At 43.9% G+C, this 25,910-nt stretch overlaps 1 protein-coding gene across 1 annotated transcript in view; it reads right to left on the bottom strand.

Annotated features, from left to right (window-relative positions):
* Positions 1 to 3,145: 3,145 nt before the first annotated feature.
* pcxb (pyruvate carboxylase b) overlaps positions 3,146 to 25,910 on the bottom strand; it is a 174,457-nt gene continuing 151,692 nt past the window's right edge. Inside the window, exons 17-27 of the mRNA XM_088990514.1 lie at positions 22,244 to 22,484; positions 21,991 to 22,158; positions 21,513 to 21,594; positions 17,669 to 17,826; positions 16,249 to 16,335; positions 14,099 to 14,278; positions 12,899 to 13,073; positions 10,747 to 10,820; positions 7,230 to 7,370; positions 6,993 to 7,094; positions 3,146 to 3,778 (exon numbers count right to left, since the gene is read on the bottom strand). Of these exons, the coding sequence (XP_088846640.1) occupies positions 3,629 to 3,778; positions 6,993 to 7,094; positions 7,230 to 7,370; positions 10,747 to 10,820; positions 12,899 to 13,073; positions 14,099 to 14,278; positions 16,249 to 16,335; positions 17,669 to 17,826; positions 21,513 to 21,594; positions 21,991 to 22,158; positions 22,244 to 22,484 (1,558 nt within the window). The 3' untranslated portion in view covers positions 3,146 to 3,628. The remainder of the gene's footprint in view (positions 3,779 to 6,992; positions 7,095 to 7,229; positions 7,371 to 10,746; positions 10,821 to 12,898; positions 13,074 to 14,098; positions 14,279 to 16,248; positions 16,336 to 17,668; positions 17,827 to 21,512; positions 21,595 to 21,990; positions 22,159 to 22,243; positions 22,485 to 25,910) is intronic.

The following is a 25,910-nucleotide window of genomic DNA, read 5'->3' as shown; positions in this document are numbered from 1 at the left end:
AGCAACGTGGTTGAAGAGTAAGGATATAATAAAGATGGCATACGAAGCGTTGGACTTCGGACCTGGATCAAAGAGGATGAGAACGTCACAATACTGTAGTCTTCTTATACAAAATACAGTTTTTTGACACCAATTTCAACCATGGGGAAATGTAAGAATTTTGACATCCAAACAACGTACAAGGCAATCGTGGCTGTGGGGGACAATCCAACAAGCAACTCCTTCATCGCGAAATAGTTCGACGTGCCGCAGAATACTTCATCAATGTAAGTAATGTATACGTTGCAGTTTTGGTTTTCCATACATGTATTCAATTGTGTTGTATTCAGATATCTTTATCGCTTGCAATAATCACTGTTTTTCATATGTTTGTACATGCTGGCGTTCGTGTTTCTCTCGTGTGTACAATGTCGACAACGTTGAGTGCTACTCAGAGTCACGATTGCAAGAGTGCGTTATAAAAATAATAAATGACGTTTTTATTTAATGCATAAGTTTATTTTTCACTTCACTACAGTACAAAAGCATGCTAGATACGTAATCCATGAACCCAATGACAAAATTACATGCCATATCAAAGATCCCCCATTTATTGCCCCCACTTCATGCAGTACGGCGCAGGATCGGATATATAAATAATCGATATTTTTTCTGACTTCTGAGAATATCGATATAATGAGACTTTACTGTATATATATATATATATATATATATATATATATATATATATATATATATATATATATATATATATATGTCCTTCCAGACATATATAAAACATTTATTACAGCATTCTCAACTCAATACTGGAGATTCATTGGCACGGGTACAGTACAGCTTGCTTGTTAGCATCAAGGTAGCTAATGTTCCTTTTTTATTCCTAACATCAGTGTCCTTGTTTAGCTTGAGTGTTAACTGAAATTAGGAGCGGAATTTAACATCTTGAAGCCTCTTTGGAAACACTGTCTCACACTAAGTACCTTTGTGGGACTTGTTTTATCACGTGATTTGTTGTGGATAATAATAAACATAAAAAGCTTCAGTTGCCGGAGGGTGAAACTTGAAGTTGTCTATCACGGCGACAACAAAAGGTAAGGTTTGAACTTGGAGATGGTCGGACGACTTACCGGCCATTTCCTCCCCCAAATTGCCGTCCACCTTCCACCTGGACGAGCTGCAAGCATGTCATTAGCCGCATGGCGGCCCAAGCAGGCTGCCAAAACGGCATCCCAGCCGTCGTCGGGCGGTTGATCGATGGAGCCGCTTGTGCGACAGACACGGTTGATTCATTCCGCCAGTGTTTAAGCAGATAACCCTGGAAGGCTGTGGAGGTGCGTCGTCATCAATTATCCAGCCGTGCCGGAATGTCCTGTCAGTCACGGTGGGCACGGGGTGAAAACATGACGCAATTAAACAGCGTTCCTCCCAAAATCCCGGAACGAGGTCTGCTTTCTGGCATATCGGTTAGTACCGAATGGAAACAATTTCTATGAAAACAATATTTTGTTTCTGCCAGTAGATGACAAATCATGTCAACTGCTCCCTGCCAATCAGAAACATGTCTTACGGCAGGAAAATAAACAACACGTACACACACACAGCGGGCTTCTTCATTTCAAATTTTATTTGTAAGTAGAGAGCAATTACAATGAGAGCTCTTGAATCACTTCCCTTTTTACAATTGTTATTTATTTATTTATTTTAAGTAGTGATTTTTTAATTTTTATTTAAGTTGTGCTTCTTATCTAGAACAGGCTAAACAAGGGCAGCCAAATGTAAACGGAAGATTTATTTTGCAAAACATTTTGCATAAGAAAGTGTAAACATATATTTTGGTAAATATACATTTTATATAGACATGAAAAAATAAAAATAAAACACATATATGACTGTCACTGACCAGTAGATGGCGTAACCTTAGAAGCAAACTGTGGAGGCTGGCAAGGATAAGCCAGAGTTCGGGTAGACACGGCGGCGGCGGAGCCGATCGGACGGCAGGATGGTAATGAAGGGAGATGATGGCAGGAGCAACATTGACGAGGAGGGAAAGGAGGGTGGGGCCTCGTATTCGGACGTGTGGAACAAAAGAACGCTTGCGTGTTTAACAAGATGTCATCTCATTGAGGATCTGTTTTTTATTATTATTATTATTATTATTATTATTATTATTATTATTATTATTTTGTAAACCTCTGGAAGTGCAGCATGGTGGGAGCTGCTTGGAAATCTGCCTACACACACAATTAGCCTAATGTATGCTAGGGCACACAAAGAATGGGAGCCGTGCCACTGCTGCCAGGGATCTCTCATTAGTCCGGTTAATTTCACATAACTTGACAGAGTAGTAATGAAGAAAGTAATCAGTGGAGCTTCATGGGCAAGGGATGGAAGTATGGGGGACACAGCGGGGTCTACCTCACGTCTCGTTCGCGCCTCACCAAGCCGTTACTTCGACGTGATGTGGAGTCATGACAGCTCGCTGATATTACTGATACAGTAACATGACTTGGGCTTTAACGCCAAGCTGGTATACCCCCCCACGAATTGTCTTGACTTTCCTACTGGCTCACATATTCCCACAATGGACTTGGCATAAAAGCACATCAGCTCTGATAAATTCTGAACTAACGATAGCGTGTTGAAGTTCGTTTAACGCCGCGATGACCAGGATGGAGAAATGATTTGACAAGTACGCCCTTGACTAAAATGATTTTCCACGCCGGTGTCTAACGAAATTCACGGTAATTCTGTTGTGATCTTTGAATGTAAAATAAAAGTATACAACGGAACCAGTCAGCGGAATGCCAAATGTCCCGTGCGGCGGCCACCCTGCACGCGGCTCAGCTGTTACCAAATATCATCGTTGGGTGCCAAACACTTAACTGCGCTTCCCTTCAAAGAAGAAAATCGCAAGTAAGGCACAAAAAAATAACTCGAGCGCACCTCGCGACTATTTTTTTAATGGGAGGATGATGTCAACAAGCATTCATTGCTTGATTTTGACTGCCTCCATTTGACCATTCATTCATTCATTCATTCATTCATTCATTCATTCATTCATTCATTTATCTATTTAAATCGGACTCACTGTGTCAACTGGTGAGCAATTCATCCTCAGATATTTTTGAAGCAGATGTAACCTCTCTCTCTTTATGAAGATTTTTATTTCAGTTATTATTTTCATTTGTAATTTTTTATTGTTTTGGCCGGAAATGGATCACGATACCAACAGCTTTGCCGGCGCGCCATTTGTGGTGGAAACCGGGATTGAAAGATGCACAAAATAAGGAAGAGCCAACAGGCCAGGGAGCAACGGCAAGCTATCTATGCGGAGTAATACCACATCAAAAGTTGTGAAACATGTCAAAACGATGGCTCTGCTGGTTCTACTGTTAACGCCGGTGATAGAATGTCGCTCAAGCGAAACGAGTCCATGTCGTGGAGAATGACTAAATAATCACTATTTCACATTGTCACGTGTTATTGTGCGTGTCTATTCTATTCTCTTTGCTATCTGCAGATTCCCACCCCAAAAACAAAGCCGTCAACCCTGCCACCCCCACCCACCTTACTTGCAGCAAACTATACAGAAGGCCGCGCCCACCCACCGACTTTCCGCCCTCTCACTCTACTCCTCGATCTCCAGGATCAGATCGTCGCCCTCCAGGGAGGAATCGGTCACGACGTGGACTGCCTTGACGGTGCCCGACAGTGGCGAGTTGACCACGGTTTCCATTTTCATGGCGGAGAGGACGCAAAGGGGCTGACCCTTTTCCACCTGCGAAGACATAATGGCGTCAGAATTGGAGTGGGACAGGCGGGCGCAATTTATACTTTGGTGCAACTTAACCCATTCACTGCTGATAAGATTAAATGATAGAGTTAAATGATGGATCTCTTTCTGGTTCAGGTTCTTCACGGTGTTAAATGATGAAAAAAATCAGCAGCAACCAAGGCGGTGAACAAAATGATTATTTTAATCTTGTGGACAGCAGAGACATGGTCGGTCAAGTGAGAGGCCCACAGAGAGTGAGAAGCTTCTGCCCTCCCCTCACCCGAGATGTTTATTTATACAGAGGGCGGGAATGACATCATTTCAAAAGGGCCTATCAGCTACGAGATAAAAGGGTGAAATTTGATATCAGACTGAAATAAGAATGTTGAAGTAAACGGTACACACTACCGATACGCAAGGTTATAAAGTAAACTACATACAGTGATACCTTGGCTTACGAACTTAATTGGTTCCCTGAAAGTGTGCGTAAGGTGAAAAGTGTGTATTCCAAACATTAATTTCCCATAGGAAACCATTAAAATGAGAATAATCCCTTCCCTGGTCCCCATAAAACACAATTTTCAACTAAATAAGCCTTAAAACTACACACAATATACTTGATTTTATGTATAATAAATGTGCTAAGGTATTGTAATTAAAGAAATAAACTGTACTGTATAATAAAGTCATTTTATTTACCTTTGTGATGGTCGTTGATGGCTTGATGGAATTGAAAGGCTTTTTGCATAAAGTGTCTCAAGGAGCTCTGGGTTGTACATCTTAGAAGTTGTGATATTGCAACAGCAACAGATGCAGGCAGACACACTAGAAACTTATACTTAATAGCTGGTTCCCTTGCTTGTATGTTCTCTTCAAATTGTACAGACGGCTTGTGCGGGTTATTTGTGGAGCCTGATGGATGGAATACAGTGGTACCTCGGTTCTCGACTATAATTCGTTCAAGGACCCTGTTCGAAAAGCGATTTTTTTCGAACACCGAAGCCATCTCTTTTCTCCTGTCACTTGCGAGTTGACAGCCGGGGGCGGGGCTGCCTCTCCCGGCCGTTCTCCACCCGCTGTTATTCTCTAATCACGGACACGGGGCATTTATACGGTTCGCGATCACCTCGCCAATGCCGGATGATTGACTCACCTCGCCACCGTACCTGGACTCTTCCTTCGATGCGCGAGTGTATCCGATCCGAGGTATTTTTCCTGCGTCCCGTAAATTTATGTCATCTTCCGGGATTGCGTAATTTTGCACCCTCGTGTGCCATTTGCTTTTTGGCGTAGTAAGCAGGTCGGATCACCCCCTGCCTTCATACTCGCTTTTTTCTTTTATTTGTGAATAAGCATCCTGCTTAATGAGTACGTGTCTGCTTTGGGATCCCAAACATTCCACTACGTTCCGACGAGTCAGCTGCTGCCACTCTCGCTCGGAACGTGACAGCTACGGATGACTCAGCTACAGGATGTTCTTTTCTTTTAAAATATCTATCCAATGACAATTGCTCTCACTCCCACGGTCACATCACTCGATTTCACAGCCTCCTTATTGTTTAATATCGTACTGATCGTAGATTTCGCCATGCTGTATTCCCTCGCCAGATCAGACACTCGCACACCACCTTCATATTTTGCAATTATTTCTTTTTTAAATACAATAGTTGTACGCACTACTTTTCTTTTGTCACTTTTAGCAGCACTTACTTTCTTTTGAGGCATGATTAGTGGCTAAAACTCTTCGTACACCTATATTAAACGCAAGAGCAAAACGCAGCACGTCCGCAAGCGATAACAGTTGGTCACGGAGAAAGCGATACACCTGTACGCCGCTCAGCACCCCCACCCTCGCGTACGCACTCACGCGTCGTATTGGCGTTCGAACACTGATTGGTGTTTGAACTACGAAGCAAGAATATCTTGAATATGTTCGAACTCCGATTTGTTCGAACTGTGAGGCGTTCGAGAACCGAGGTACCATAGTATATTCGGTGGAATTTTTTTTAAATACGCTCAGTAGAAGTCATTTCAAGACATTTTACAAATTATGGACACAACTTGTCCGGAGACGTCGGTTGTCCTTTAAGGATGTGTATATAAAATCGTCCTATCAACTGCCATTCCCAAATTTATTTGAGTTTTGATTTTTCTTGCAGGGGGTGCCGATAAAGTGGTAGTCAGACCTTTGGCAATGTTTTTCCATCCCACGAGGGGTCAGCATTTGCCTTTTGTCCATGTTTGCACTTTGTTACAGCTTCAGCTGTTAAAGCGCTGTATAAATCGATATGTGTGTATTTTGTACAACCGCCCCCATTGCAAGCTCAGATGACGCAATGACCCATATAGTTTAGGAATGAACTAATTTTTTTTCTGATGAAAAAAAGAGTGAGGTTTCTTACTCTGAATTGAATATTTATGTAGTCCTAAAATTCAATATTCTGTGGGTCCTTCAATTTGAGTGAAAATGACAAAAACCCTTGCATTGGAGTGGACACATTTTTGCACATCGTGAATGGGTTACAAAAAGGGGGGGCCCAACCTAGTGCCTTGACTTCAGAGTGAGTGTAATGGATAAAAGTATGACACCTTCATTTTCAATCTTCAAGCTAAAATAAAGCCAGCCTTGGTTGCCGCGGGAACAGTGACAGGTGTTTTGTGGCATGGGCATTATATGCGGACGCGCACAAACACGCAATTGCTTTGTGAAACAGTTCTCCATTGTTTAATGGCGTGACATGTCAATCATTGGTCATTGTGTCGCCACTGTGTGACTGCAACGATACGAGTGGGAGGGACGAAGTCACATATCACCGTTGACTGCCACTAGTTTGGAATCGACCTGAATCCTTTCACGGCGTTTAGTACTTTCCCATAAAGGGTGAAAGTGAAGGCAACCTTATTGTTTGGGCCAGCAAAACCGTAACCTGGACTGTGCGGTGTTGAACGCGATTCTCCTGCTAGCATAAACATTTGATGGCTAATGTTCCCTTTCATGTATTTATTCTTGTCCACATCTGATGGAAGTTTTGGAATTTTCATGCCGCCGGTTGTGGTGAGTCAAAAAGTAAATTTGAACAACGAACGAGAATGACTACGGTTTTTGTCATTTAGCGTTAGCAACATTCGCATGAGAGCGCAAGAACTCTGAGCCTTTCATATTCAGCGGAGATACCGAAGCGTAGTCAGAAATGACTGTGTGTGACATTGTGCTGACCTTGTCACCCACTACCACTTTGACCTCGATCACTTTTCCAGGCATGGGGGCGCCCACTTGACCCTTGATGGACTTCTGAGCCTTAGGATGGAACTTCATCTCCTGGAGGAGGAAGATTTCAAGCATCCCGTCATTGATACGAGTGTGCTTACAGGTGTGAAGAAAAATCTCGTCATCGCAAAGTCCCCTCCCCACGAATAAAAATCCTTGTGGTTGTTGCATTCCATCGTGTCGTACCTTCATGGCCACCGTGTCTTTAACCAGCACGGATCTGAGCTGCCCGTTGAGCTCGAAGAAGACTTCCCTCTGGCCGGCCTTGTTCAGGTCACCCAGGGCCAGCGCCTTGATGTGCAGGATCTTGCCCCTCTCTAGCTCCACCTGCGGGCCGCAGAACAAAAATTAAGACATCGCCGAATACGTTGATAAAAAAATGGTTTTGCTTAACCTTGGGGAGCGCCAATCTCATTAAACCGACAGACCAATTGAAGCGTAACGTGTCACTCACGGAATCCCGCCGTACTGGCATCAACTGCGGCTTAAGCAGACCCCCCCCCCTTCCCTTCATTGTTATTCTGTATTTGTGATGCGCCAAATTAAATCTCTCATTCGATTACTTTTCTTTTTCAACAGAGTCAAGTGCAACGTGCAAAGCAGCCGGCCTGTAATTTCTTTTCTCGGCTTAAACAATCAAGTCGCGCGCAATAATGTTCATGAGATATTTTTACAAAGCTAACGACACGTTAAAAGCTCTCGACACAAAACAGGTTTCACACTGGACTGAAGGCGACTTTATTAATAACCCGTCCTGGATTGAGATCACACACGTGTGTGTGTGTGTGTGTGTGTGTGTGTGTGTGTGTGTGTGTTGGCGACAGCAAATATGTGATGTGACAGCACGTGTGTGTTGGAAGCCATTTTGGTGCCAATCTAAGTTTACATTGCCGTCACACATAATTAAAATGATCGTGACTCACCAGCACAACGCCGGCCAAGGCGAGGTTTTTATTAGCCGCCCCTCCGTGTGTGGGTGAGTGACAGCAGTGTGCATGCAGGCGTGCACCAGAGATGCCGCCTTTAACACTTTTTGATGAGATTTGCAAGGGACTGGCTATGAAGTGTGAGACGTTCGCCAGAGGCTCCTCCGTTGTCTACTTTTTCGACATGTCAACAAGTTGAGGATTTGCAAAGTAGCGCGTCGTGGTCGGACTCAATCGTTCAGACCATTTCAATTCCTTCATTCATCCATCGGGGCTTTGAAAGTGCTGCTGCTCACCCGCAGAAAAAATAAATGTTATCCCGTAACTATAAAGTGTCCTCAAGTGTTTTGAAAGGCGCTTAGAAATAAAATGCATTATTATTATTCTTAAAGGACAACCAACGTCACTTTTTTGTTTCTTAACTGACATCAGAAAAATGTTTTATAGCTAAAATACCCAAAACACGCAGTATGATATTTTTATTCAAATGCAAAACACCAATAAAAATGACTTAGAGTGTCCAAAATCTGCAAAAAATTGAGCTGTGAATTGGGCATTTTCAGAAAGTCCCGCCCCCAGTTCGTGACGTCACGCCAAGACGTCTTGCATTGCTGGAGAATCAAAACAATGGCTTCAGATTCGGAAAATATGCTTTCTTGTTACACATCCAGTTATGAATATGATTCAAATAGTTCTGAAGAGGAAAGCATACATGTTTGCAATCGATTAAAGAATTTATTTGTGCCATTTTGAGGCAACATTGAGGGGAAATGTCTCACTGAAAAAGAGGCGACCTCCTGTGGCCACCTCCGTTACCACAGGCTGATAAATTCCTTATATGGAGCTTGGACGCCCTCTTCTGGCGGCTTTTGGGTGCAACACGAGGTCCGCAGACCAAACAAGTACAGCAAAATACATTGACGTGATGGAAGGACCACTACAATGCGTCTTTTTTTCGGTCAGGGGCGTTCCTTTCGTGACGTCACGTACGGACTCGTCACCAACTCAAAAACAAGACTTCCTGAATATTCAGCGCGAGTCTTAAAACGTAAAATATAGCTATATGCGGTGGAATCTTATTAAAATACACTCAGTAGAAGTCATTTGAAACCATTTTACAAATTATGGACACAACTTGTCCGGAGACGTTGGTTGTCCTTTAAAATCACATGAAAGGAACAGAGATTTGGCAGCCAGTGCGTTGACAAGGGGTGGCGTGGCCATTTTAGAGCGCCTCATTGTCGGCAGAGAATGTGTGCGAGCCAATGTGAAAAAAAAAAAAAAAAAAAAGTTGCACAAGGGTAGTGGGGGATACTGCAAAAAATGAAAATAAGAAGACTGGCACCACATGCATTGGGGCACTGGGCGGACATGGTTATTTTAGAGTGCCTCGTTGTTGGCAGCAATTGTGCACAAGTCATGGTGAATGGTGAATCGTATTTTACAACCTGTCCTTGAGATGGGGCAAAGGGCAGGCATAGTCGCTTTAGAACGCCTCGTCGTTGCACAATTCATGGAGGGAAACGCAAAAATGCAGATGCGCAGACATATCTAAAAAAATGTTTTTTTTAATGTTAGGTTTCACAACAAGCACCTGAACTGGGGCATCAGGCATGCCTGGCTGCTTTCGAGCGCCTCGTTGTTGTGGCATGGTACAGCTGACAAGCATTATGCAACATTATGATCACAATGTCGACCAATCATGATACTTACCTTGAACATTTTTTATATAATTTTTGAACTGGATCACTTTGATTAAATACCTTTGGATGTCCCCAAAAATGTCAACAAAATCACCAGACAGCAAGAAAAAAAAGTCTATGATTTGTTCTCCGGCAAGAGGACAAATCATACGCTTGCCATTTCTTTGCAGTGCCATTTATCTCAGTCGTCTCCTTTCACAAACGATACAGCAACGCTTGTGAGAAATGCAAAAAGTTGTCACATTTGGATGCACTTTCATTTTGTCTCTCGCAACTCGCTGCGGTCCGGTGGGAATGTCCAGTGTCATGAGGACAAACGGCTCCTTATTTTCCGCAGGAGATGGATGACCGATGGGGCAGCGCAAACGACCTTATCAAGAAAGTGTGGAAAACAAATGATAAAATCTCTGTGTATGGTTGAGTGGCGTGTTAGCGGTTTGCAGTTTGGGTCAACAGCATATCTGAGCGATCAATGCAACTGTTGAATCTTTGATAACGCAGCAGCAATGAAGTACTGCTCCTCAGGTCCCGGGCAATATAAAAATCAATTAACACCGAGCTGAAGACCTTCTGCTCTCGTCAAATGAATCACGCTTTACCCTCGGCCACGCTCGAAAACTAACCCGTAATGAGATTCCTGATATTGTCGAAAAAGCAGGAATGATTCATCAAGGCGGATGTGAATGTGTTCATTTCACCGACGAGGACTAAATATTGTAGCAGGTGCAAAAAGGCAATGAAAGATGGATGACTGCCTGACTGGAATGAAGACATGAACTACTTTGGTAACATGAGGGGGTCGTGGGGGTGGGGGGGAAGAAAAGAAAATTCCCCTTTCTTCTTCTTCCATCCCAGCTGCCGCAGAGAGTCGCTTGCTTGTTGATGAAAGGCAGTTGAGCTACTCCACAGTCAATCGAGCTCGACGCAGAAATAGTATGTGACGCTCTCCGCAGCTCATCGTTTATCGAGACAGTCACGCTTGTCAAACGACTCATGAAAGTCTCGTTTCAAATAAAGAACAGATAATATTGGTCACTTCCGGTCTGCTGCTTGTGGGTAATGTCCAAAAGTTACCTCAAACTCCTCGGCGATCTTTGGTCCATCCAGGAAGAGCCTCGTGTTCAGACAGTCCACTGGGCCAAAGTTAGCTAGAGCGAAGGATGAAAAGAGTAAATATATACAGTGTGCATGCATCGACATGTATGTGTGAATGCCTACACACGCACGAAAACACACACAAAGATATCATACTTCTCTCATTATGGTTTCAAATCCCTGGGATTAACAAGGGAAAAATTCTCCTCAAATGAAGTAATTAATTAGCAAAATTGCTCCTCAAAGATAGTGAGCTGGATAGCTAGCTCCATAGGTAGCTAGTTTGCTGGCTAGGTAGCTGGCTAGCTCGGTAGGTGGGTAGCTAGGTAGGTACGTAGGTACGATAGCTAGCTAGCTGGAGATGCATGGATGGAGGGATGGATGGAGGGATAGATTGATGAATAGATGGATGGAGGGATGGTTAGCTAGCTAGCTATATAGCTAGGTGGGTAGCTACCCAGCTAGATGTAGATGGACGGACAGACAGACAGACAGACAGACAGACAGACAGACAGACAGACAGACAGACAGACAGACAGACAGACAGACAGACAGACAGACAGACAGATAGATAGATAGATAGATAGATAGATAGATAGATAGATAGATAGATAGATAGATAGATAGATAGATAGATAGATAGATAGATAGATAGATAGATAGATAGACAGACTATAGGAGTCCAAGATGGCGCCCGAGTAGGCAGCCGTCCGCAAGTGCTCATGAGAGCACTTGATTGGATTGATTGGATTGGATTGGATTTGCCTTTATTAGTCTCGCAGTGGAGAAATTTACATTTCACAGCAGCAGTTATGAAAGAAATGAAAGTAGAAAAGCAAAACACAGGAGCTGCTGGAAAGGCAGCCACTCTCGCGGCGCCGTCTTGAAGTCAAAAGAACAAAAAAAAAGTAAATAACAAATAACATGACAACACAAAGACACAGAGAGACATTCATTCTTAAGCACTTTCTGTACCCTCTTTATACATAAAGCAGTTCCAGATGAAAGAGAGGATCAAAGCGTCTCTTCACCAGTGGATCAGGGACATCATGGGGGAATGTGCATGTCCACTACAAGCTAAATGTTGAAAGCAAACACGCAGCTGTAGCATCCATTGACGAGACGAGATTGTCTCACATCTCCTGTCCCCCATAAATCAGCTTCAATTCCATCCCGCGACAGTTCCATATACGCATCGGCGCTCTGCGCTGACACTCCTTCCTTCTTATCGCGGGCTCCTCAAGCCATGAATCCATCCAGCCGCAGACTGTCCAACAGCACAGACCTTCCACTGAACAAAGCGGGGCTGTGAAGATGCTGCCCATTACAGGCGCAAAAAAAGCACAATGGCCCCAGAGCTGTCCAGGGATGACAGTCGAATGGCACCGACATTCCTCCCATTCAAAAACAGTACTGGCATATCCATGCTGCCGAAAAGGCGCAATCGCTCAGCACAGTCTCCTCCTTGATGAATGTCGTGGTCAAAAATGCTGAAAAAAACCCAGCTTGCTGACGGCCTTGCTTTTTTGTTGTTGTTTTTGTCTTGTTTTGTGTTTTCTTTTGTCACGTTGTGTTTTTGTGCGTCGTGTGGAATGGATATGGATTGTGTCTTTGTGTAGTCATATTGTCTTTGTGCTGTCATATTATTTGTTATTTAGTTTTTTTTGTTCGACTTCAAGACAGCGCCGCGAGAGTGGCTGCCTTTCCAGCGGTTCCTGTATTTTGTTTTTCTACTTTCATCCCTTTCATCACTTTGCTGCTGTGAAAAGTAAATTTCTCCACTTCGAGACTAATAAAGGCAAATCCAATCCAATCCAATAGATAGATAGACACACATACATGAGGCTACATACATAAATACATACAAGGACACTCCTGTACGATTGAGAGCTTACACAGACGTAAGGCTACATAAAGTTACGGATTTCAAGTTTGCAATTCAAAAGCCAGGGAAAGAAAACATTTTTGGTCCTTTTCAGAATCTTAGAGCAAACGGACCCATGATTTGTTTTGTGGTGTCTGTAACTAAATGGTTGTCTCGAGTTTGCAGATAATGTACTTATCCTTTCAATTGCTGACTTTAAAGCATACAATGAGAATTTGACGCAGTCCACGCATGATCCCAACTCACATGTGAAGTCCTTGAATTCCTGGAACACTTTGGGGTACATAGCCGCCGACATGACATCTTCAGGCGTGATCTCTTCACCGTACGCCGCTCGTAGCCCGTCCTCCAGCACCTTGAAGTCCATCGGCGGGAGGGAGGCGCCGGGTCGGCCCTCCACGCGTGGGAGGGATTTGAGTACCTGCACAAAGCAGGAGAGTCATGTTCCATTAAGGTTGAAAGACGGGTGAGATGTGTTACGGTCAAAGTAACGTCCTTGTGGGATTCGGAAGACTTGGTGAAGTGCTAAGAGCTGGCCGAGTTCACCGCGTACTTCTCGCCTTTCCATAAAAGCTTTACCCGCTTTTGACTTCAGAGGAGAGAGAGAGATCTTAAAAGTTTCAAAAATTGTCCCAAATTGCATGTTGGCCAAAAATACATTGCGGACTTTGGCGCCAAGCTTTTAGTCACTTTGCGGTCGAATCGACGCATGCGTCACGACGACACTTCAAAGATGGCCGTGTCATTGAAGAGCCCGCTCATTATTGACGCTGCATCCTTCACAGAACGCTCGAGCAAATGAAGATAAAGGCTGTTTGCTCGCTCGTTCCTAATTATTAAACAGCACACTGCCATGCTCATTGTCAATAAATTAAATTTGGGCTCTGGGCTAAAGGACGTAAATACAAGACCCCAACGCCACGGGGCACTTTCCCACTCGGATTTGCATGGAAAAAAAATACAGGATGGATGGCCTGTGATGATGCAAATGACTTCTGGCAAACTATTTTGGACATCATCAAAGAAACATGACAATGTGCCGTGCTTGCCGTGCACAAAATGCCCACAGCTTGAGCGCAATGAGCCGATGATGTCATCTTGACATTATTTTCATGGAGTTTTACAGTAGGGCTGGTTTGTTGTTGTTTTGTTGTTCAAAAGAAGCACTTTAAAAATTTCCAATATTTACTTTTTGAATTCCAACACAGGTGTCCAAGTCAAGGTCCGTGGGCCAGATTTGGTCCACCACACCATTTTATTCGGCCTGCGACAGCAAATCAAACTTCCATGATGCTTGCTAAAGTCCGAACCAAAAATTCACAGTAACAGACATTATTTTTGACTTCAAATTTGAAAGCGAGTTCTTCATTAATTTGTTGTGCGCTCTAGATGTAATCTTTTTTTTAACATGTTAAGTGTGAAAATACATGTGTGCGTGCGTATTACCTTGGTTCGAAAGGGCTCCGGGAATCCTCCATGAGGTATTCCAATGTAGCCCTGCAGGAACTCCACCACCGACAGCGGGAAAGACAACTCGTCCGCCCTCTCCTCCACCTCAGCGCGGCTCAGGTTGTTCTGGACCATAAACTGGGCCAGGTCGCCTACGATCTTGGAGGATGGCGTCACCTGAAGGACCCGACAGATGAGTGCCACGCGAGCGCCCGGCTTGCAAAACATTCACCAACATCACATGTTGCCTATTGATTATTTATGACGCCGGATCATAATGTGAGATGGAGCACTCATTTGCATAATGGTGATGAGGAGAGTTCCTGGGGACAACCTAAGTCAGAGTTGCACTTTTCACTGGCAGCCGTGGTAATGACAACCAAAAAATGCCTTCAGTGGATTTTTTTTCTCAAAGAAGGCCTGTTTAAAGGTATAAATCTTCACTAAAGGCTAAAATCTTGAGAGTGGCAATTACACAAGTCCTGGAAGTGAAAAATAAACACAACAAAACCTGAAATCAAACTCAACCAAAGGCAGACTGCGACGTGACTGTGCATCCCAAGTCTCACTTTCTTCAATGTTATCAGCAGTTCCTCAGGCCAATCTTTGCTTATTTATTGCAAAGTTAATGGGCCATTGCCTTTTGTTTTCTCATGAGTCTTGAAGAATCATGACTTTCTCTTGCTCTACTTACCAGCAGCATTTGTCATCACAATAAAACACTCACTTTCCATGCTGAGAGATTTCTTTCTGTCAATATTCCAATCTTTTGAAGTCATAATTTCACACACAATATATATATATATATATATATATATATATATATATATATATATATATATATATATATATATACAGTATATCCCATCCTCAGGTACATACGCACGCACTCCCTCATACACGCAGATGCTATCACACACTTTCACCTCTGCTGGGTGTTTCTGTTAATACCTCCATGCTTCCTCTCCCTCCTCCTAAAACCTGTCTCGAGGGTTGTCTTCATCTTTCTCACTCCTTTGTGTGTGTGTGTGTGTGTGTGTGTGTGTGTGTGTGTGTGTGTGTGTGTGAGAGAGTGTGCGTGTGTGTGTGTGTGTGTGTGTGTGTGTGTGTGTGTGTGTGTGTGTGTGTGTGTGTGTGTGAGCGTATAAACAACTCTCTAGCTTTTACAGTGTCAAGGGATCCAGGCAGGCAAAGCAGCAGCAGTGAAGAATGGTACCTGTCATCAGAGGAGGAGACAGCAGACCGAAGCGATAACGAGACACAGGGAGAGTGGGGCGAAGTGGGGGAAACGACGCGAAGATTAGAGATTCTAGCCAGGATTCTAATCAAAATGAGGTAGAGACAGACGAGTGAGTCAAGAGCAAATGGAGGCGGCGTGCAAGCGGTTGGGGATGATGGATTGAAGCAAAAAAAAAAAGGTGAAGACTGACAGCAACTGTGCATGTGCAGTCCTGCAGTCGGTGACGAAGTGCTCAACCTGAAAATGTCTGTCAGTGGGCGTGTGTGTGTGTGCATCCTCACAGCCTCTCATTACACAGGCATGATGATCGAGAGACAGCGACAGCTAAAACAGACAAATATGTGCACAAGTCACCGTTGTCCCTGGGAGGCACTTCACAGGGTGAGGAGGAAGACGCAAAATTGAAAAGAAGAGCATCCTTAACGTTCGCAATTGAAAATGGAGGCAAAATCAGAGTAAAATCAGTTCAGTCATTGCACAGATGTACCTTCATGTAAAACTTCTTGATTCCATAATCAAGCTCGATAATCAATTTACTCAAAGAGTGGTGACATAACATACTCGGCACAGTATAATGCTACCAATGCTATTGTGTTAGCCCGTCTACTGTGTTTGCCATTATGTGTTAGCATAGAGCTAGGAGACGCAAAAGCCAAGTTCTGTTTGCCGGGCACACAAAGCTGAAATGTCATCTTATCTTCATCTCAATGTGGACTCTAAGAAAGCTGACAACCAACGCCGCAAAATAGAAAAGTTAGCCTGAGGAGACAAAAATGCAACACCGATGGAGGAAGGACACTGTTGTCACATTCACTCTGCAAGTTCATTTCTCTGTGACTTGCAGGAAGGAAGGCAACATGTAATTGTGAGTGTGTGATGTTGGGCGTGTTTCATCTTCACATCTCACCTTAATGAGGTCTCCAAGTAGCTTGTTGGCTTCGGTGTAGGCCTTCTTCACCTCCTTGAACTTGTTCCCCAGGCCCATACTGTGCGCCTGCAGTCACACGACAACGAGAAAAGCGTGAGTGAGACGATCACTCAGAAATTCTGGGTCATCTTCTAACGCTTGTCACTGACTCAAGGATAAGCCACAATATTAGGAACACGGCCCACTTCATTTCTTACTTTTTTGGATGGATTTTTACACACAGATGTCCAAATTGTAGTGTAGTAACACCACAACCAGGGGACCGCAAAAGGAAGAAAAAAATAACTGGAAAAACTATCAACTCCATGTATCATGCAAAGTGGAATTGGAGTCGTGGTGGAGCTGTCCAGAGTGCTGAATGCTGTGGTCCCACAGTATCACCAACCAATCCAGAAATTGTGTCATCATATGATTTAAAATCAATTACCATAAGATGCTATAAAATTATGTACTTTTAAAACAAAAAAACAATATTGTACTTTTTTTCATAAATGACCCCCTAAAAAAATTTACGCACAGCATTTAAATAAAAAAAAAAAGAAAAAAGAAAAATGTGCCCAAATAAATGTCACAAAACACCAAATTTTGTAAAAAGTGAAACACAACTGAAGGTAGTGATTCTTCACCATACCTCTAGGCAATGTCACAGAAGTACATTTGGATAATTAATATTCTCATGATTTAAAATTAGTTTTCATAAGATACTGTAAAAATATGCACATTTAAAACTAAAGAAAGAAAGAAAGAAATGAATGAATAGATACATAAATAAATAAATAAATAAATAAATACACAAATAAATAAATAATGCTGTACTTATTTTTTTCTAAATGACCTAAAAAAAGAATTCCACTTAAAAAAATAAAATAAAATAAATGTGCCGGCAAATACTTTTTAAAAAGTTAAACACAACTGAAAGTGGCAATTCTTCAGCATACCCATAGGGAGAGCCACGTTACCACAAGTACATTTGGAGAATTACGATTGTAATGCATGCCTGACTTTCTGAGATGACAGCGCTGACTATGCCGAAGTGTACACCTCCACATAATGTTCAAACCGAGCCCTGTCATGTTGGTAAAGGCAACGTACCCCCAACCCCCCCCTCGTACCGCATCACATTCGATTATGCGGGTGTGGGGAGAACTAACTGGCAAACACGTTTTCTCTTGTTTGTGTGACACATCAGCATGACTGCTAGTGGAGAAGCCGCTCTATTATTAGACCGGCACGGCTGGACCCGCAGACGTACAGTGTGGCTTGTGTTGACATCCGCTCAATTTCACAGGTCGGTCATGAAACTAAAACGCCATTTTACTTCATTGAGCATGGGGGGGGGGAGTGGGCGTGGGGTGTTTATGGGGGACATGGAGACAGGAAGAGAATAGTCGCGAGGCACCTGGAAGTGGAGATTGGTGTACTGCCCTCCGGGTATCTCGTTCTCGTAGACGTCAGCGTTGCCGGATTTCATGGTGGCCGTGCAGTCGAACGGAGCGTAGAGGCCCCGAGCCACTTCCCAGTACTCGCTGTAGTCAAACACCTTCTCCAGAGCGATACCTGCGACCACAAACCAGCTTTAAATACATTCCGGAAGGCAAACAACAGTGTGGTTTGGCCACTTATTGGCATCATTATCGACGTCGACTTTGCGCGGACTTTTCCAGCCTGGCGTCTAAAAGCTTAATGGCGCCTGAAATGTTCAGTGAGGAGGTAGAAGTCGGCGCCTCCGTTTATTTGTGTCTGCTTGGTTCGACTCCTCCGCACATCCATCACGGCGCCGATGCGGCACCTTTGACGCGGGCCGCGCACATCAGTTACAGCGGTGTCGATAGAAATGTTATTCCAAAGAGTGCGCCACAGAATGAACACATGCACACGCACGACGCTTCCACGCTTTTTATGGGGCAAACTGCTGAAGTTGAGACGGAGTTTAAAATAAAACTTAAGGAGCATGGGAACACAAGTATTTGCATATATTTTTTATAACATCATAACCAAATGTCCTTTGCGCTGCTAGCCAACTGCGATCAAAAAGACACTGAGATGACTTTTGGAAAAGTCAGAGTCCATTGTGCAGTATTCACACGCATATATTCCTTATCCTCAGCAATGAACAAGTAATATGACTGTTGCTCACGTGGGATAAAATAAATAAATAAATAAATAAATAAATAAATAAATAAATAAATAAATAAATAAATAAATACATAAGTGTCCCAATAGCCGAGTGGTTAGCACGCCGGCTTCACAGTGCAGAGGTCACCGGTTCGCGTCCCCCTCTGGCCTCCCTGTGTGGAATTTGCATGTTCTCCCCGGGCCCGACTGGGCTTTCTCCGGGTCCTCCGGTTTCCTCCCACATTCCAAAAACATGCTTGGCAGGCAGATCAAAACTCTTGTGTGAGAGTGACGGTTGTACGTCTTTGTGTGCCCTGCGATTGGCTGGCAACCAATTCAGGGTGTCCCCCGCCTCGTGCCCAAAGACAGCTGGCATTGGCTCCAGCAACCCCCGCGACGCTAATGAGAAATAAGCGGAACAGAAAATGGATGGATGTATGGAATGAATGAATGAATGAACAGAGGAAAATGTTTTTTCAGCCGTTATGTGCATTTCTTTGAAGGTGCCGGTCATTTCGCTTCTCATCCAAAGAGCTTCGTCAGCGAACTAAAGTTGAGCTGGTAACTCTGGCCCTCTATATATCCCTAATGGACAACGGTGGCGGTGCCAGATTTCTGTTCTGATAGGTCCATGCTCTAAGGTTGGGGGAGCCGTAGACCTATCAGAGTAGAGGTCTGGCACCGCCACCTCTGTCCATTAGGGATATATTTTGGGCCAGAGATACCAGCTCTTCGGATGATGAAGAAACATTTTCCTCGGTGGACCACTCCTGTACCACTGAGAGCCTACACAGAAATAAATGAATGAATAAAAATTACAATTGAAAAACAAAATAAAATAAAATAATAAAAATCAAGAATTAAAGAAACATGCTGGTGTGAGAGAAGAGGATGCACAAAACCGGGTTAGATGGAGGACATTGATTCACTGTGGCGACCCCTGAAGGGAAAAGCCCGAAGGGAGAGAAGAAGAATTAAACAAACAAACAAACAAACAAGCAAACAAACAAAAAATATAAAATATAAAATATAAAATATAAAATATAAAATATAAAATTAAATAACAGTCCCTGACTGAAAAATTAAGATTCCCCATAAACACAAAATTTCAGTCCCCAGACCGGAACCCCATTGAAAACCTGGGGGAAAAACAAACTTGCAAATAGATATGTTCCAAAATCCCTCTTGTGCAGCCTTCCACCTTGTGTAACATGAAAGGAGCAGCATCCGAAAATAGCCGTACGTGTTGATGTGCAACAGATGTGCCACGTGTGCTTTTGACGCTGCATCGTCAAAAAATGCACACTCCTAGCAGCTGTTATTAACAAAATCAGAGGGACACAAACTGAGATTTTGCACCCAAAAAAATATCATGTCACCCCCCAAGTGTGCCAGTGATTGAATGAGGAGACAAATGCAGTAACAGTCACTTATTACTATCAACAAACAATGGAAGTGCTTGCCAAAGAGGTGAATAGTCAAATGTGCATGGAAAGTGTTTTTAATTGCTATGCCACTAAGGAGGAGGCTGGAGGACGGCGAGAGCACGTGTCAGAGGAAGGAGAGCTTGCAGCAAACTACTCATTATTGCTTGGGAACCCAGATGGGCAAAAAAAAGAAAGAAGGTGGCGTGAGGTGATGAATATAGTCTAAGGTCAGGAACGCAATGGAACATTTTGAAGCATCCAAGGCCGCCTTGTTTGGTGAGAATGAAAAGATGAGCGCGGCAGGTGTTCCCAAGAAGAACAGAGTGCACATGCGTTGACGATGGGCAGGCTTGATGGAAATTCTTGACGGAATATAATAAGAGAAATTTGCTTCTGGATATGAAAGCTTTTGAGAGAATGAAGATGCCTCGTCACTCTTACGATGTTCCCTGCGTGAATTACACTCGTGGTCAACAACAAGGCACTCTATAGCAGCCCTACCGGCCGACTATTTAATTAAAGGAAAGAAAGTATTTGGGAGTGTCGACATCGCTAGCCGTTTTCATGTATGTCGCAATTGCAGTGGACGAAGTGGACCATGTGGAGCCATGTAAACTACAACCCCACACATCCTCCATAAAATGGTAGTCTGGTGGTTAGAGTGTCGACCTCACAGTGCAGAGGTACAGAGTTCGATCCCTGCTTCGGCCTGCCTGTGTGAAGTTTGCATGTTCTCCCTAGGCCAATGTGGGTGTTCTCCGAGTACTCCGGTTACGTCCCACATTCTAAAAACATGCATGATAGGTTGATTGGACAATCAAAATTGTCTCTCGGGGTGCGCGTGGATGATTGTTAGTCTATATGTGAGAGACCCTTGCGAGGATAAAGCTCATCAGAAAAACGGATGGATGGATGTAGGATGAAAAACAATCGGATGCAAAATCTCCACAAGTGAGCAGTTATCTTAAAACACGCAAAATAAATGTATCGATTCACTTCACAAGGACTGATAATATGTTGTACCACTCTCATGCTGTGACAATCAAACACCATTTTAGTTCTTTCCAGGCACAACTTGAAATGATTCCATTAACGAAGCCAGCCAACATCTTTATTATTGATCACTTGTGCGGCTGCCGCTACCTTCCCCCTCCTCCATCTCATAATTGGCCAAACTCTGACACGCCGTCGCGTTTGCGACTTTCAATCTGTAATGTTGCTTTCATTTATCGAAAACGCAAATCACTCCGGGCCAAGACATGTTCCACGAACTCATTCACTCCAGTGCCAGGGTTTTTGTCATTTTCTCTCAAATTGCAGGACTCACAGAATATTGACTTTTAGGACTACATAAACATTCAATTCAGCATAAGAAACCTTAGACTCTCTTCTTCCATCAGAAAAAGTTAATTCCTAAATGATATGGATCTGGAGTTATCTGAGCTTGAAAGGGGGGGGCGGCTGTAGAAAATACAATACATACATGTTTATTTATAGAGCGCTTTAACAACAGCTGAAGCTGTAACAAAGCGCTAACATGACCAAAGGCAAATGGTGCTCCCTCGTGGAACGGAAAAACATTGCCAGAGGTCTGACCAGCGCTTTTTCGGCCCTGAATACATTTGGGAATGGCAGTGAATGAGTTAATAGCATCCGTACACAACGCACTCGCTTTTATTTAGGGGTAAAAAATAAACTTACCGGTGTCCATCTTGGTGCCTTTGGCACAGGCCACCATTGCTCCCATGCTGGGTTGGGACGTCATTCCAGCCATGGAGTCAACCTGGGAGTCCCCAAGATGGCAGAGTTGGTGTGCGGAAGATACAAAAATAACAGAAAAGGAAATGATCTCAACAACCCCCCCCCCCCATGCTTAAATTGCATCCAGACAATGCAAATAAACAATTTGACGTTCTTCGGCGGTAATGGAAAAATCAGCATGCAATGGGAGCATGGGTGGGTAGAACGGAAATGTGGAGAAGCCCAAATTGCAAATAGCAGCCACAAATGCGTCGAAAGAACAGTTTCATGCAAACATGATGAAAACAAATCATATTTGTTCATGTTAATGGGATTATGCGAGGGCGCCCGTCCATTATCATGGAAGCCGCATGGAAAAAGGACATGGGCTGCGTTTGGAGTGGCTCGCTCATTTCCTTCTCGAGTCGGGAGTACTCACGGCCACATCCACAACATCGGCTCCGGCTTCCGCGCATGCCAACATGGCGGCCACGCCGGCGCCGGCCGTGTCATGCGTATGCACGTGGATGGGTACGTGCGGGAAGCGGTCCCTCAGAGCGCCGACGAGGAGCTTGCTGGATTGAGGCTTGAGTAGGCCAGCCATATCCTAGAAGCGCAAAAAGAGAGCAAAAAATCTGAAATGAATCCCAGAATGCATCGTTCGCACCCAACGTGGTTTCTCTTTTGCACACCTTGATGCAAAGGATGTGCGTTCCAGCTTTGACCAGCTCCTCCGCCAGCTCCAGGTAGTAATCAAGGGAGTATTTTTGCCTCATGGGGTCCGACACGTCGCCCGTGTATGAGATGGCGGCCTCCACGACGCCCCCCGCCGAGCCGGCGGCCTCCATGCCCAGCAGCATGTTGGGCAGGTAGTTGAGCGAATCAAAAACGCGGAAGACGTCCATGCCGTTCTCTTTTGCCACCTCACAGAATCTGGAGAGAGACATGGATTACGTCACGGGCACGGCTTGTCACTTATTCGTGTGAAGACTCAACACATTTGCATCATAAATCATTTCCTCCCATTTGAATGAATGGAAACGCAATTAATCGGTTCCAGCTGCCCTATTTTGTTCCCCCAGTGGTTCAATTCAATTCCACTTTATTTGTATAGCACGTAAGCAAACAAGTACACCAGTACAGAGCGACGCACTTATCTGAACAATCCGTCAACGACAACAACATAGCATCTTCAGAATCAGAATACCTTTATTCGTCCCACAATGGGGAAATTTGCAGTCCACAGCAGCAATTGAAAAGAGATGGGGTTGGGGTGGGGGTGAAAGGATAGAAAACAAGATATTCTAAGCATAACAAAATAAAAATGTCAACTGTATACTGTGCAAATGTAGATGTGCAAAAACCGTTCTATAAACAAGACTGTACATAGTGCAGAATCAAGAAATGCATTTAGATATATTGCAACAACCCATATTTACAAGTGTCCAGTTTTTTTGGGTTTTTTTTTTTCACATGTGATCATTGGGAATTGTGAAGCCTGACAGCAGTCGGTAGGAACGAGCGGCGGTACCTCTCCTTCTTGCAGCGCGGGTGTAATAGTCTCTGGCTAAAGGAGCTACCCAGAGCTGTCAGGATGGGCAGGAGGGGGTGGGAGGGGCTGTCCGTCATAGCTTTTAGTTTAGCTAGCGTCCGTCTGTTGCCCACCTCCTCTAGAGAGTCCAGCGAGCAGCCCACGACAGAACTGGCCCGCTTGACAAAGCGCTCCAGTCTTTTTCTGTCCCGGGTGGTGATGCTGCCTGACCAGCAGACAATGCCATAGTGGATGGCTGATGCCACCACAGAGTCATAGAAAGTCTTTAGGAGTGACCCCTGAACTCCAAAAGACCTCAGTTTCCTGAGGAGGAAGAGGCGACTCTGTCCCTTTTTGATTAGGGCATCCGTGTTTGTTGTCCAGTCCAGTTTATTGTTGAGAGTAACACCCAGGTACTTGTAGGAGGTCACCCTCTCAATGTCCGAACCCTGGATGTTCAATGGTGCAGGTGACGATTGTTTCCTGCAGAAGTCCACCACCAGCTCCTTGGTTTAGCCGGTGTTGATCTGGAGGTGATTCTGCTGGCACCAGTCCACAAAGTCCTTTGTCAGTCCCCTGTACTCCCTATCGTCTCCCTCTGTAATGAGGCCGACAATAGCTGAGTCGTCAGAGAACTTCTGAAGGTGGCAGGTTGGGGTGTTGTAATTGAAGTCCGAGGGTGAAGAGGAATGTTGTAATATACAGTGAGACCTCAACTTACAAACACCACAACTTACAAACTTTTTGTCTTACAAACGTCAAATTTATGAAAATTAAACCTTATAATAAGCACTATTTTCATAATACACACCCACCACGGCTGGCGGAGTGATCTTCGGCGGAAGCACACGACCGAACAGCACCAGAGGTTAAGTTACCAACAGTCCTTATGGAAGGTGACTCTCCTTCCATAAGCCATCAACGACCATCAAAAAGGTAAATAAAACTTTATTTTAAAGCACAGTTTATTTCTTTAATTACAGTGGTCATGTAATGCGCCTCTCTTTCCAAACAGCAATTCCCTTTGACCTTCGACCTCCAACGCCATTCCATCAAGCCATAAATGACCATCATCCAATGTAAATAAAGTCACTTTATGATACAATGCAGTGTATTTCTTTCATTACAATACAATAGCACATTTATTATATATAGAATAAGGTATGTTGTGTGTAGTTTTAAGGCTTATTTAGTTGAAAAGTATATTTTATGGAAACCCGGCAACGGATTATTCCCATTTTAATGGTTTCCGATGGGAATTTTTTTTTGAGATACACACTTTTCACCTTACACACTCTGTCTGGGAACCAATTAAGTTCGTAAGTTGAGGTCTCACTGTATTGCAGACTGCACCGAGAGTCGCTTACCAGGTGAAGCCAGTAAGATTTACAGTGAGACACAGAGGAAAAGAAACGGGTTTAATTCGTTTCATTCACATCCTAAGTCATCTCCCCCCATTGAAGTGAATGGAAATGCAATTAATCGTTTCCAGTTGCTCCTATTTTTTCCCATTGATTCAATTTAGTTCAACTTTCTTGTTGTATCACCTTATCAAACAAAATAAATAAAAATCAACAACAAACACTCCCACGCACCGAAAAAGACCCCCCACCCAAAAAAAAAAAAACAACACAGCTGACATATAGCGGAATTTGTTGCGAGGAAACCAATGTGATCCGATCATGGCTGGATGTTTTGTGGTTTGCTAGCACCATAAATATTGTAAGTTCATACAAATAAGATTATTTCCCATTTGAAATTTGAAATCACAAAACAAAAAGCCTCGACAAAACAAAGTCGCTGCACCCCAACGTGAACCCAACCGTGACCCTAAAAGTCATCTCTTTTGGCTTACTGTGGCATTCTCAGCCATTTTAAGCCACCATCCCCTCCCAGGCCTGAGGTTACCAATAACTTTGATGCGACACATTTCAAATAAGATTTGTCGCTAGGTGTCGCGAGGTGTTATCGCAGATAACACCGCACATGCGAACCGGTATAAGCTGTTCAAATCCTTCCATAAAAAGAAAGAGCGGGGAATCCTTGCCTTTGTTGCAGTACATGGTAACCCTAATCAGGTTTTTCAGACCCGACTGCAGTTGCTTTAACAAAACATTGTCACAGCGACACCCATTGTACCGCTCAACAAACACCCGCATATAACAGCGAGCCACAAGGGGATTATTATCAGCCGTTGTGTCCAGTGTTTACACAAGTGCCTCTGCTGCTCAGCATCGTGGCGCAAACAGGCCGGCGTCCTAAATTTTGTTGTTTTTATTCTTGCCTGTGTTAAAAAGCCCCGCCCCTCATCCTCCTGAAGCGACAGGAGGCTCCTCGTTAGCATCGGAGAACTTGTCAGACCAGTCAATGAAACACACTTTGAATCAATTAGATGCTACGGAATGACATGTTGATTCCATCATGTCAATGGCGACGCTTTGGGCCATTTCACTTGCAGTCTGTAGTACAAAAAAAAAAAAATGTCGAGAGACCGCATGAAAGCCGTGATGGAGGCAAATGGCTGAAAGACATTAATCCTAATCGTCTCCCCTTTCAATGGCGGCATTGAGAGAAATAAAGATGAGGGATGAATAGAAGCATAAAAATCAGAAGGGGGATAAATAATCAAATTGCAAGAGGCCACAAAAACATCACGGGGTACGGGGAGGGGAGGTGGTCTGTGTCCATGTGTGTGTGTGGGCTGCCGTATTAGTCATAAAGCCACAACTAATTTATCTGCAACCGGCGTGTGCGTGCGGAGGGGGTCTTACACCTTGGAGAGTGTGTGCATGTGTGTTCATGTGTGTGTGTGTGTGCGTGTGTGGGGG

This window comes from Hippocampus bargibanti, linkage group LG02, assembly GCF_051943395.1.
Source record: "Hippocampus bargibanti isolate YZ-2025 linkage group LG02, ASM5194339v1, whole genome shotgun sequence".
Lineage (NCBI taxonomy): Eukaryota > Metazoa > Chordata > Actinopteri > Syngnathiformes > Syngnathidae > Hippocampus > Hippocampus bargibanti.
Note: the sequence above shows the minus strand (reverse complement) of the source record. Positions and strands in the feature narration are given on the sequence as shown.